General features: G+C 41.3%; 1 protein-coding gene across 5 annotated transcripts in view; it reads left to right on the top strand.

Moving 5' to 3' along the window:
* The window catches only part of ST7 (suppression of tumorigenicity 7), a 203306-nt gene that overhangs the window by 101654 nt on the left and 87127 nt on the right, over positions 1–14525 (top strand). For all 5 annotated transcript variants that reach the window (XR_010922857.1, XM_067564248.1, XM_067564249.1 and 2 more), the window contains exons 2-3: positions 1891–1973; positions 7303–7462. Coding sequence is in view for 4 of the 5 variants with exons in the window: in XM_067564248.1 (XP_067420349.1) it covers positions 1891–1973; positions 7303–7462 (243 nt within the window). In the remaining variant the exon portion in view is untranslated. The remainder of the gene's footprint in view (positions 1–1890; positions 1974–7302; positions 7463–14525) is intronic.

Consider the following 14525-nt stretch of genomic DNA (forward strand, 5'->3'; position numbering starts at 1 on the left):
GTAAATAACTATAGCTCCAAGTAAGACAATGAAATCAGTGAAGGTATGTGAATTTACACCAGCTAAGTTTTTGGCTCACTATTACTTCCAGTTTGTTTGGGGGGGGTAAAATTAACGCTGAACTAAAAAGCATGGGATCTGGTTCTTGATTCCACTATGCCAATTTGATGCTACTGTAAATTCAGTGGAATGAAAAATCACACGCACCCCCACAAGCCCCCACCAAACACACACACATTGTAACAATTTATAGTTTCTTCAGGAAAAATATGAGAAAAGATGCATGTGAAAACAAAACAAAGCAGAGTTGTTGCATGACGGAGTTTCAATTTGTATGTGACTCTTCTCTGGAAGACCATTTATTTTCTTACAGAATATTGGAAATTAACCATGTCAGTGATGATTAATATCATATATTCACTGTCTCCTCTTCACTGTTCAGTTTAAGTTTGGTTAGCTTCAAAAAGTATCATTCTTAAAAATACAGAAAAGAACTGAGTGAACCCACAGGCATCCCATGCCTTCAGTCAGGATATTAAATGGCTGTTTTATAGTTAGATACGAGGCTGGTAGATCTGTTCAGGAAACATGCATGGCCAGGGCAATACCTGTGATACTCCATCAAGTTTGACCCTGTGTAGGTCATGGGCTGGAACAGAGAAGTGCAGTTTCCTCCATTGAGGACCACAACTGTCTGGAATTGGAAGGATTTGCCTCTCTATCCTAAAGAAAGTAGTAGACCAACAGGCTTCTTTAGAAGCTATTCCAGAGCCCTGTATAACTGACTAGAGAATGATTTAATTGCTGGAGTGTTGGATTAGTTTGTTTGTAACTATCTGATAGTATTCTAAAGCGGAGCTGTAACTCTGTATTCAGTTCTGTAGGATAGTCCAGAAAACTATAGAAAGATGATTATTTTCTCTCAAATTCGATAGGAATTTTCCAGAAGGAGCTGAGGGAGCAGCTGATGATTGTACTGCCAGCCAGTGCTGTTCGAGGCCTCCATGGAAGGCCAGTCAGTCTATAAGAGCTGAATGAACTTTTCTGCAGCTACCCGAGCCATGCCTCCTCCCCGACCAATATGACCAGTTTTGAGGGCCATACTCGTCCTCTGCAGGGCTCCCGGGGGCAATCTAGAATTAACTAGATTGGCAAAGCTAGCAGTTCAGTACAGCTAGCATTATGGTACAGCTATCACGGTAGGGCTGAACACCTCACAATCTTTCATGCATTTTTCCTCCCAACCCCCCCGCCCCAGTGAGGTAGGGAAGTGTTGTCATGCCGTTTTACAGAAGAGGTTCTGAGAGACTATGGGATTAAGGGACAGATTTTTAAAGATATTTAGATGCCTAAATATGCGTTAAAAAATGGGAAGTTAGCCACTGACGTGCTTTTGAAAATCCCATTTGGCACCAACTTTCATCTTTAGATGCCTAACTGCCATGAATAATCTGTCCCCACGTGGCTTCCCCATGGTCACAAGTCTTAAGCGAAGCAGGGAGTTGAACCCAGATTCAGATCGATTCAGGATTCCCCATGATATGTTGGGCCAATAAAAGATATTGTATTGTCCGCCTTAACTACTCTATTGGCATTGAGCTTTTCAAGAGCTTTAAAATGCAGTGATGGAGTTGTGCAGTGGGGAATGGACAAGGCTAAGTGAGTCTGTAAGTGATTTATAACTCCTTGTGATTAAATCTGTTGTGAAAATGAAATCCTGTATGTAGAACACTGGACTGCCTCTTATCAGGTGTGGGCAAACTACTAGGGACATGCTTTACATGATTTTGTTTTTAAGGTTAACAAGTAATTTATTTGAAGTGGTGGGGAAGCCAAAAGGAAGAACCTGTCCTGCTGTTATACTCATGATTTCCTCTCTTTCTTTTTCAGTGAGTATGTTTTTGAACACATTAACCCCCAAGTTCTATGTTGCCCTGACTGGCACTTCTTCATTAATCTCAGGTCTTATTTTGGTAAGTACTAGATACATTATTCTCATTTAACAAATTTCTTATTAACCACAGTATGATGGACACTGTCATGATTGGTGGGGGCAACATTTGGATCTGTCTTTTGTTCTCCTTTTATGTTTGTGCAGTCCATGGAATTCTTAGTAGGTTTTTTTTTTCAAACCAAATTCTTGTGTCATTTCTTTTTAAGGAAAGAATAACTGCCAACAGCCCAGCTCTAATGAGCAATCCTATAATAATTCAAAAAAGAGCTTTCATGTCAAGGGTTGCTATAAATAAATATAACAAAAATAAAAGTCCCCCTAGAGGGGAGAGAGAGATTCAGAGATTCTTGGTATGTTCTTTTTAGACTGTTAAGGCTGGAGATGCTGTGGCAGAAGTATCTCACTAGAAAAAGTGGTGGAATGGATATTGATAATTAACTCGATTTAATCTTGTTTCCAAGTGATAATTATTAAAACAGAGAGAAACATATTTTTAAAGTATATATACTGGATATCTTGACAATGTCCTTTTAAAATATACATGCTCTTTTAAACCTCTTAGACCCTTGTCTTGCAAACATATGTATTGGGGTCAACCCCAGCATTCATTGTCCTGTTCTTTATTTAAAAATAAATCACACATGTATATAGCTTGCTGATTTCCACAGTTATGGTCTCCCCATTTGTGAATGCTTACAGGAATGCTCTGCTTACAGCAATAACATGAAGCAGATATTCTGTCTCCTATGCCTCTGCTCACAGCACATTGCTCAGTTCAGCCGGAGGGGGAAGAGGGGGATACAACTGCTGTAAAATAACAATGCAAAAATACTGTTATCTGAGCTGATATAATGCCATATAACCATGAGTGAGTTTGGAGTCAGAGCTGAATTTTATAGTTTGAGCCCATCTCTGGAAGAAATGTGATTCTAGACGTGTACACAGCACTTCCCCCATGTCATTCTTACAGCCTGTCACTGCCTGGTGCATGGTGAACCAGCAGATCTCAGGTAAAACATCAGGCCTGTTGCAGCTGTTCAGAGAGCTGCCTTGCTTCAGTGTTTACAAGCAACTGAAGACAATTACTTAACGTCCGCACGGTGGGCATTCTTCAGAACTGCTTGAGCTGAGCCCCAAAGTACAGCCCAGCTCTTCAGAGAAATCACTTAGGAATATGAACGGTGAGGTTCAGAGGCCACATGCAGATCCGGTATTAGCTAGTGCAGTCCTTTGACAAGAATACATTCCAGCCAGGGTGCTGTATGTTAAATTCAGTACACTTGGAGGGTAAAAATATTAACTGCTGTCACCACAAACCAGCAGGGCTAGAAAGGATGGAAGAAATATACTGGCCTCAGTGGCACAGCTCTATGCTTGGTGATGGGGAAAGAGGAGTGAAGGCAGCCATAGGAATTAGCAGGAGAGAGAAAGGTCTGTCTCTTTGGAAAAGTCTAATGGGACTTAATAGGAAGTAAACCAACAGAGTTCTATGGAAATCTGTATTAAATTCTATAGGATGGCTGAAAAACTATAGAAGGGCTGTCATTTTCTGTTACATTTTATATGACTTCTAAAACAGGTGATTAAAGGGAAGAGGCGTTTGTGGGCGACTTACAAGAAGGAAGTGGGTCTCTGAGAGAGGATATGTGTCTGACTTGTGTGAAATGTTGGGGAATGATGAATAAGAGGCAGCCAGAAGCATTCAGGTCCACAATGTGGGGAGGAGAAGGAAAGGCAGCATTAGAAAAAGAACCACAGGGATGCATGTCTCTAAGTCAGGTAGCCCTGGAGCATAGGCAACCGTGAAAGCTAGTGGGCAGGAAGCCTAGAAAAGTCGTAGGCGGGAAGCCTGTTTATCCATGACTCACCAAGAGACTCTGTAACTAGATACAGCAGAAGCAGAATCTCTGACATGGGGGCAGAGCGTTCCCACTTGCAGGATCCCACCCAGGAAAACTGTAAAAGAGCAGATTAGACTCAGTGAGCTCAATGCTACATCTACTTTGAGAGAGACTTACTCCAGTAGTGGGATCTCTCTGTAGGACCAGCCCACAGTGAGTAAGTTGGAGGAAACAGAGAGGAGGGAGGAGGCTAAGAAAGATGGAGAGCAGAGCTGTACACTCAATACTGCCTTGATAAGGTACCACAGCTGTACATGCATGAGAGACACCTGAGATAAGTAAATTGATTAAACTGGTAAAAGCCAGGGAGTCAACATTATAGACAAGCTATGACTGTGATGAGAAGGACATGTGGTCAACGAACTGGGTAGTGGAAAGCGAATTCAGCAGAGGAAAGCTGTGTTAAAAGTGATCTGTGGTCAGTCAAGACAGCAATGGGAAGCTGTGGTGAGGTAGTACTAGGAAATCACTGGTCCATTTAGCTTGGTACTGTAACTTCACCTTTTGTAACTAATCTACCATTTCTAACAACAGGGCCAGCAATATGGTAAACTGCCTAACCTGTCACCAAGCATAATATAGCATATTGCACAGTCGGTGCCATTTCAGAACACCCATTCCTAGTATTAAAAATGAAAATCTTTACGTGAAGATTAAATGAAAATCTTTTCTAAAACAAATATTCTCTTATCATATCTAAATTCCTGTGATTTTTGTCCTGCTAGTCGTGCTAATGTTCTTTGGAATTTTCCACCATATGGTCTGCTTTGGCAGATTTCTTCTTTCCACTGTGAATTGGCTGTCAGTACTAATCAGAAGGAGAAATCACAGCTACTGCAGAATATGAAATGATGAAAAATTCTCTCATTTTAGAAGAGCGGCAAATGATGGTATAGAAGACACCTCACTCACCTCATGTCTGTGTCATTTTCTATACATAGCAATGACTCCTGGTGCTGATCAGCTTTGGGGAATAGTGTGTTATATGTTAATCTCAGTTTGCTCGTATGTAACATGGTACTTTCCTTTCTCATTTTGCCTCTCTTTTTCTCTTACTCCTTGGGGAAAGCTCTGGCCTCACTGAAGTCAAAGTGTGTTTTAGCATTGACTTCAGTGGGGCCAGGATTTCACCACTTCTTTCTGGTCTGCATAGCTCAGGAAAGCACAGAGACTCCTTTACTTCTGTTACAACCAACCTCATGCTTAGTTGGCTACATTACATAATTTAAAATGAACAACTCAGGTGGCACATATTAAATCCATCTCTGCCTCTGTCCCTTACAAACCATCCATGGGATAAAATTAGGGCTTAGCTAAAGTCCCTAACTGCACCACAAATACAGGCATGTCAGGGAACTTGGTTTCAACCCAGTTGTCCCCCAGCTTGGTTAAAAACCTGGTTCCAATGTATAGTGTAGACTAGACCTCAGCCAGTGTTTGGTAACCAGGCTAACCCCCGAGTCTGTCCATTGAGAAGGTGCCTCGAGGCTGTAGCCTATTTATGAAAGAAAAAGAGTTAGGGTCCAATGAACTCTGCAAACTGCAACCAGTTTGTAAACAGTTCAATGGAACATTCTGCTGCAACCAGGTTCCCTGACATGGTTGTATCTGTAGCAAACCCATGGCCTCAGAGTGAATCTTGGTTAACAAATGCATCTTGCACAGCATCCTAAAAATTTCTGAACTTTAGTTCTGATAAGCCACAGGAGGGAGTGAATGCCAAGGTCTCAGACCCTTCACCAAGAATATCCTGCCACTCTCCCTCTGAAGCTCAGTGGCAGGGTCAAACAGGAAGAGCTTTCTGGCACAATACAACTGCTGCAATGGCTATAGGCAAGAGTTAGGTTCTGCGGTAGCCATGTTACCAGGCCCTTCAGGACTTTGTAATCAACACCTTGAATTGCACTAGAGAGTAAATGGGGAGTCAGTGCAGAGCATAGAGCTTAGGTGTTGAGTTCATATTGGCCTGTCCCACTTGAGAACTGTGCAGCTGCACTAGCTGATGTCATCTGCATCTTTATAGCAGGGTGTTGGAGCATCACACTTTTGAGCTTGGTGCACTGGTCCAGGAAATCACTAGAAAAAGGCTGTCACCTAAAAAGAATGGCTCAGGTTTGGGAATCTCCCTCACACCCTTAGCCCTGAAGACCGATGCAAAAAATTCATTTAATTTCTCCCTATTAGCCTTGTCTTTGTTGAGTACTCCTTTAGCACTTCAGTAGACCCAGTGGTTGTTTTAGCAGGCTTCCTGCTTCTGATGTACTTAAAAAAAACTTGCTGTTACTTTTTGGGTCTTTGGCTAGCTGTTCATTAAATTATTTTTTATCCTTCCTAATTGTATTTTTACACTTCACTTGCCAGAGTTTATGCTCCTTTCTATTTTCCTCAGTAGGATTTAACTTCCACTTTTTAAAGGATGCCTTTTTGCCTCTAACTGCTTCTTTGTTGTTTAGCTACGGTGGCACTTTTTTGGTCCTCTTACTATGTTTTTTAATCTGGGGGCATACATTTAAATTGAGCCACTATTATGGTGTCTTTTAAAAGTTTCCATGCACCTTGCAGGGATTTCACTTTTGGCACTGTACCTTTTAACTTCTCTTTAACTAACTTCCTCAGTTTTCTTTTCTGAAATTAAATGCTACTGTAGTGGGCTGCTTTGGTGTGTCCCTCTCCCCCACAATGATGTTAAATTTTATTATGTTAATCTAATCAATACCAAGAAGTACTGCAAATTTTTCAAGAAGCCTTTACTTAATCATTTTCAGTCCTATTACTATACTGAAGTTTGGCTGCTTATTCAAACAAAATCTCAAAAGTCTCTGAGATTCTCTCATTACTCATATGTGTGTTTATAATTTTTTCAATCAGAATGTTTACATTTATCTGAAAATAGTCTTCATTTTCAGAGCTGGTTTTGTTTCCTGCAGCACACATACCAGTCCACTCAGAATGTAAATTTTATTTTCATTTTGAAAATATCAGGAATATACGTGTGTGTGTGTGTGTGTGTGTTTATTTTCAGGATAATATATATATATAAAAATTATCCTGAAAATAAAATTTATATATATATAAATAAATTATCCTGAAAATAAAATCTATTAGTCTATGGGATAATCTTCCAAGGGAAACCATTGGAGATTATAATACAGGGACTAATCCTGTATTGGCAGGGGATTCATTAGTGGTTCTGTAAATATGTGTGAGGAAAGGGAGGTATTGATTAGATAGTAGGAAAGCCAGAGTCTGCTTATTTTCACCTCTTTCCTTTTATGGTTTCTGAGAAATGCTGAGTGATAAATAAGAAATGTTCAGAATGGATAAAGAAATGTAAACTAAAATCTAAATAGATGTGAGAGCATTAATAAAAATCGCATGCATTAGACTCCAGGGAGAACAGTGACAAAATATGCACTAGTAATGTGATATCTTCTGCTTCTGTTTTAGATATTTGAGTGGTGGTATTTTCGCAAGTATGGGACATCATTCATTGAGCAGGTCTCCGTGAGCCACTTGCGCCCTCTGCTGGGTGGGGTGGACAATAACTCCCCCAGCAACTCTAACACAAGCAATGGGGACTCTGATTCAAACCGACAGAGTGTTTCAGGTAAGAGGATTCCTGTCTGCTGCAAACAATTAACTGAACATCACTCTTCTTCTCCCACATTTAACTGAAAGAAATCGATGGCTTTTTACTGTACTTCCACTGCAGAGGAATGATAAAATATCCCCTTTGCCCATGCTGAACATAGTACTTCCTGGACATTCGTTCTAAATCTTCACTTTAAATTTTAATTGGTCTACCCTCATTGTGTTTAGAAATTAAATCATAGGTCAGTCATATATAAACATGATAGCTTTTACTGTTTAGTAATGCTGTAAGCCTGTTCCCAGGAAAAAGCAGAGTAAAAACCAGCTCTAAATACAGACATTTGTCTGTTGTGGTTTGGTATTTAAATTGGATTAAAATTTGATTGAAGTAATGTAAAACAACTGCAGTTCACTTTGTATGGTGAATAGCTGAAACCTGAGTTTTTAAAATTCAAATGTCTTAAAGTCGATTCATGGGGAGAAAAGCAGAATTGATCATTTCTCTAAGGAGTTTATCCAAGGAGAATGAAGTATCTGTGCCCATTAGTGATTAAGGTTCTGATAGTGCAAAGAATTACTCACATGTGTAAAGTTAGTATTTGCATGATTAAGGCCTGAAATCCAAATTGTGTCCATGTCTAAATAGCCTACACAACTTCCCTACATCTCCACTGAAGGCATGGAGGGGCAGGCCCATTGATAGCCATTCTGGGCCCCAGGGCAGAAAAGTCAATGGTCCCCTTAAAAAGGGATGGTTGAGGTCCGAGTTTTTTTGCCAGAAATTTTTACTTATTTACTATGTGCCATGAAGGTTCCTGGGCAGCTGAGGAGATGCTATCTGCTACTCAGCTTTCTGGGGCCCTTGGACTCCCTAGGGAGATTACGTATTAACTGAGACCATCTCCTCAGCTACCGGGGAACCTGCATGGTGCATAATCAATAAGCTCGGCTCACGGGAGGGATGGAGCGCACGAGCACTGGGGCCTGGGGGGAAGGGATGGTGTGGAGGAGATGAGGATACGTATCTATCCTCTCATCCACCCTGAGCCCTTTTAAATTGCTGGGCCCCTGGAGAATTGCCCCCTTGCCCTTTCCCCACCCATCGGCGGGCCTGCGGAGAGGTAAGCAAGGTCTTTATACCTAGTGTGAAATGTTGGCCTCATTGAGGTCAATATTCCCACTGAAATCAGTAGAGCCAGGATTTCACTTTCAGTTGGTGCAGGTGGCTGGAACTGCGGGTAGCAATCTGCTGCCAGTTTGCACCAGCAGCAGACTGTGGAGGAATTGTACCTTTCTGAGGTACTGCAGGTACTGCCACCATTAGATAGGGCAGGTTGTAAAACACATGTTTTCTAATAAAAGAAAAAGTGGCTTGACTAATTGCTCAGAGGTAATTATGTCTTCCTGAAGAACAGACACTGCTGGTTGCTTGGATTGTATTAGCATAAACCAAAGACATACATTTCCCGTATACTTCAGAAGTTTCTGAGAAATGACACACATTCTTTTTTACATTATTGTTGCAAAAGACGCAATTATTTTTTCTTTTATAGAAATGCTTGATTTAATGAGTCCATTATCAAGAAAATTACAGAAAGATCTCAAGAATACCCATCTGCTTTTGCATTCTCTTATTTTTAACTTAATGTGAACAGTTAGTAAGCACCGTTTGCTTTTCGTTTTAGTAAGAAGTGGCAGCACTGTGATTTGCAATAGCTTAGGAGCTGGTTCTGTTCCTGACTCTGGCACTGATTTGCTGTGGACTTTGGGCACGTCACACGCAACTAGATTTTTGAAAGAGGCCTCTGGTTTTTTTTATACCTTATGTGAGACACCTCGGACCTGGTTTTCTGAGGTGCGAAACACCCAGAGCTCCCATTAACTTCAATGGGAGCTATAGGTGCTGCAAATCAGATCCACCGTGTCTCAGGTTGGCCACTCAAAAAAGGAGGTCCTCAAATTGAGTGATCACTTCTGAAAATTGTGGCCTTAAATCTGTGCTGCCTCTCTAATAACAGCTGTATTATCTCTCTGTACACCTGTCATTGCTGAAGCGCTTTGAGATCCTTACATAAAAGGTGTAAATGCGAAAATTGTGATTTATTGATTGATTGATTGATTGATTTTTTTTCTCCTGGACATACATGCATTTATTTGCTCTGTATTCATATGAGGTCAGCATAGTACAGAAGAAGTAAGCCCTGTAATGAAGTGATGAAAAGCAGGGTGTTATTGTGTTTATGGCACTGGACTTGAACTTAGAAGATGGGGTTCCAATTCCTGGCTCTATTATAGATTTATGGTGTGTGCAGATCGCTTAAGGGCTGATTTTCAGAGATACTCAACACCTGTAGCTACCATTGTCTCCAGTCGGAGTTGTGGGTACTCAGCGCTTCTCAAAATCAGGGCCTTAATCTCTCTGTGCTTCATTTCCTCATCTGTAAAATGGGGATAATAGAACTTGCCTATTTCATGGGAGTGTTCTGAGGATAAATGCATTATTGCTTCCAGGGTGCTTGGATACTCCGGTGACGGCCGTATACGTATATAAACAGAATACAAGGAAGGCCAAATATATTCTCTTTCTTAGAGACTGTTGAGGGATCAGATCTTATTGAAATGACACTATGGTCTATGTTTCCCTAGATTGACCAAAATCCATGTCTCTATTTCCCAGTTTATATTTTATTTAGATTAATGTGCAACTTTTCAAGACATGTAACTGCTTTTTGTTAAGAAAACTGCAGATCCCTTCTCCCTTGCCCATCTTGCTGTTCAACACATATGTCTTAGGCATAGTCTACACTGGCGCCAGCGTGTAGGGACAGGGACGACAAAGTGTAGCTGCACGCGGCACTGACTACGTCCACACTGCTATGCATCAGTGAAAGGCACTAGCAGTGGGGAGGCAGCAAGGAAAGGCTCCAGCAGCTGTCTTCCCCACTGCCGCAGCCCTTCTCCGCTGCCGGAGGTTTTTCCTGTGGTGAGGAAAGGCCAGGAGGCAACAGGACATTATGCTGCTAAAAACAGCAGTGTAGATGGGGGAGGCACTGCTTGGGCATATGCCTGTAGGATACATGTAGGATACAGAGGCTACGTTTATGGCATGTCTTTACTCCACTCACCTGAGCCAAACCTCACTATCTTCACTGCTATTTACATCCATACTAGGGCAGTATGCAATGCATGTACTGTACACGCTGCTGTAAGGAGTGCGCAGTCTAGACATACACTTAATACTAGAAACTCATTTAGCTTTCATTGGGTTGTGTCTCTAGAATCCATTCAGACTTCATTAAATTCAGACTCCTCTGCAGTGTGTTAAAATATGTCAGAATGAAAGACCTGAGGAAATGGAAAAAAAAAACCCCAACCTATAAATGAGAGAGGGTATTTGTTTAGGATCTGGGACATTTATGTCAGTAACCTCCATCCTGTTTCTTGTTAAATCTCCATAGCGAATATTTCATGCCTGCTTGTGTAGGTTCATCAGAAATTCAACTGAGTTCATAAGTTAAGTAAGTTTGGTGGCCTCAACCATCTTGGTCTCCACTGGACATTTTCTACATTATGAAACCTCCACATAGCTTAGCAAAGTTCAGTAGTTGACATTCCCATCTGAAGAAAGTTAAAAGACTTGTGCAGCAGCAATGGTGTACTGTGGGTCAGGGTTGGAGTGTACTGAGAGAGAACATACCTGCACGTGTCAATACTTTTAATCACATTTCAGCAAATCCAAAATGTACCCAACATTTTATAACAGGCACTCTCAAACCTCTTGCCAGGATTTTGTGTGGTAAGGAAATAGCTGAAATAGCTCTTGGGGTTCAGTTTATATATTCTGTCATAGATGTCCTGTGTAACCTTGGACAGGTCAGTTGGTCTCTTTGTGCCTCAGTTCCCCACCTATTGAATAGGGTTGATGGCCCTACCCTGCCTCACAGCGGCTGTTGTGAAGATAAATACATGCAAGAGTGTGAGTTGCTCAGACAGTGTGGTCGTGGGGGTCACAAAATTATCTAAGAGAGAGTATTCCACCAGAATCACTTCCACCTTTAAGCCCTCTTTCAGGAATTCGGTTACATCTATGAACCTGGGTGCTGCACTCTAGGAAGGACATGGATAAATTGGAGAGAGCAGTGATCGCAGTGATCAATTGTTCTCCATGTCCATTGAAAGTTGGACAAGAAGGAATTGGTTTAATCTGCAGCAAGGGAAATTTTAGTCAGATACTAGGAAAAACTTTCTAACTATCCAGGTAGTTACATTCTGGAATTGGCTTCCAAGGGATGTTGTGGAGTCCCCATCATGGGAAGTTTTTAAGAAACAGTTTGGACAAATATCTGTCAGGGATGGTCTAGTTTACTTGGTTCTGCCTCAGCTTAGGGGTCTGGACTTGATGACCTCTCAAGGTCCCCTCTACCCTACACTTCTATGATTCTATGACTGTACATTAGATCATGTGAATTCCTTTAATAATGCTATCATATAATCCCTCTGGAGTGATTGCCTGGTGTTCAGACATTCCAAAAGAAATTAGTACTCTTCAGTAAGAGTAAGAATACTCTTCAGTAAGACCTATGTAGTTATTAAGTATTGGGACATTAAAGTGAGCTACCAATAATAAGATGGAAGAGATGCACTTTCCAGCCCATTATAAATCAAAGTAGGGATATTTCCTCTGATTTCTAAATCTAAATGCCTGAAGATGTCTGTTCTATGTTTGATTCCCCTCTGTTTTCTTATGCTGGCATTTGTTTATTGGAGTGTAGCAGATATCCTTGTCATCAGAATATTAGGAGCACAGCTGCTCTGTTCAGACTCTGTTATGAGCTGATGCAAAGCTAGAAACAACAAAGGGAGCATCTCAATTAACCAGCCAAACTGATGCCCAGCTGCTCCCAGGCAGGGGAGGCTGAAAAGGTAGTAAAACACCTTTTTTTCCCCTCTCGCATCATGTCAGCCAGGTGTTCTGATTTCTTATGCACCCAAGGATTTAGTCCAATAACTTTTAAGTTAAGCAATCAAGCAAAAAGAATGACATCACAGCCAATGCTAACTGCCTTCTTTCCTATTTATTGCAATCAGACCATTTAATTATTCTTCAGGGATTGAGATGTCTGATTTTACCTTAATATTTACTATGGTTTGAAAAATCATAGTTTGTATTAATTGCCAGAGACAAACTTGGCAAACAACCACCCTCTGCGGCTATACTATAGGATGGTTGGAAATTCTTCTGTTGTTGCAAGCGAATAGAGTCTTCTAACATTAGCTGACTGCTTAGTGATTTAGACATGAATAGGGAAGCATTTATCCTCTTACAGTGTAATATTGAAGTGAGAATTTTATTGCAATAAAATCTTTCCTTTTTAAGACTGCCACAGCTTTCCTTTTCTTTTCTTTTAAAGAGACGTGAGCCTGCTTAGGCCCCAAATCTTACTTTCCTTAGAAGTGATGTAATCAAATGAAGAGACTGCTTTGGAATTAAGTGCCTAAAACACAGTGGAAATCCTCTACTCCATCACTAAGGGCCAAATTTGAGTTCAGATGCTTCTGCAGTGTGGAACCACAGCTGGAAAGAATGGGGCTCAGCTGGGCGCTCGGCTGTGGAGGACCTACCTCTATCCTGAGGAAGGGAGGTGTTACATTTGGAGACACTTCATCAAGGAAACCAAATTAGGACTCCATGCTAGCCATTCCTTCTTGCTGCCTAGGTGGGCCCAGACCTCGGATCTGGCTGAGTTCTGCTCAGCGCAGAAGAGAGGGTTGAGAGTGTAATGGCAAATGTAATCATGTAACACCTTTATGCTGCCCGGGGTTGGTCCTGCTTTGAGCAGGGGCTTGGACTAGATGACCTCCTGAGGTCCCTTCCAACCCTAAGATTCTATGCTTCTATGATTCCGCTCTCCAATTTCAGGGCACACCAAAGGCCAGGGTCGAGCAGCCTCACTGCTGTTCCAAGTTGCCCTAGTGGTCAAGCCAGGGTCCAGGTATGCAAAGGTGGTGTTGAAGGCCACTCTTAAGTCACACCTGTCGGTTTTTAAACAGAAATATTTGATTAAACATGCACTATATTTTATGAGTCATGAAACACCCATTACAAAAATGGAGGAACAATAATTACATTCATCCCAGAACAGTGGTCCAGATATATCCAACATTTTTACGCACAGAAGTAACAATTCACTTCCTCTGGTTGGCTTTCTGTCACTGATCTCCAATTCAGTATTGCCCACTGCCACTTCTGGCAACGAGGTAATGATTTACCTAGGAAAGTCAGTAGCACACCAGCCTGCAACAAGACTACTCCTGGTTAATGGACTACTCACTGATAATGAAACGGGAGGAAAGTTTAAAAAAAAAAAAAAAAGCAAAGCTCTCCCACGAGCATGTTTTTCTCCATGAATAATTTTGCTCCCTCCATGCTCCTCCCTTTTGCCATGTCACTACGTCTTACTCATATGTTATCTAATGTTGGGACTGATCCTGAGAGCTGTTGACCACCTGCCACTCAGACTGTTTCTCAGACTGCCATAGGAATCACTGCAAATATATGCAAGATGCTTTCTCTCCCTGCCATTCCAAACCCACTTCCCAATCAGCCCTGATCATAGCAATGGAGGACATGAAAAAGAGCACTGCTTGACTCCCTTCTGTATTTCTATTTCTCATTGTTGTACGCACTGTTGGTGTAGCCCTGTTGGTCCCAGGATATTAGAGAGATAAGCTGGGTCAGATAATAACTTTTACTGGGCCAATTTTTGTCCTGTCTCTCTCACCCAGAGAAGTTGATCCAATAAAAGATATTACTCACCCACCTTGTCTCTCTAGTTCTCATTGTGACAGAGTAGAGTATTCATTATGTCTCAGAATCAGGCCTATCTATTATAAGATGCATTGGTTAGATACTTTGTCAATTTACTGTCATACCGTAGACTTTTGCTGCAGTGAGGTCCTGGTGATTTGATATGAAGTCATTCACACTTCATAGTAGAATATTTTCAGGTTGACATTTGGTTGTGATGAAAAGTAGCCTGATAAAATGTCTGTGACACAACATTGCTGGCAAAACAAGG

Source organism: Emydura macquarii, unplaced genomic scaffold, assembly GCF_026122565.2.
Source record: "Emydura macquarii macquarii isolate MOO-44397 ecotype Brisbane River unplaced genomic scaffold, CSIRO-AGI_Emac_v2 contig_2636, whole genome shotgun sequence".
Taxonomy (NCBI): domain Eukaryota; kingdom Metazoa; phylum Chordata; order Testudines; family Chelidae; genus Emydura; species Emydura macquarii.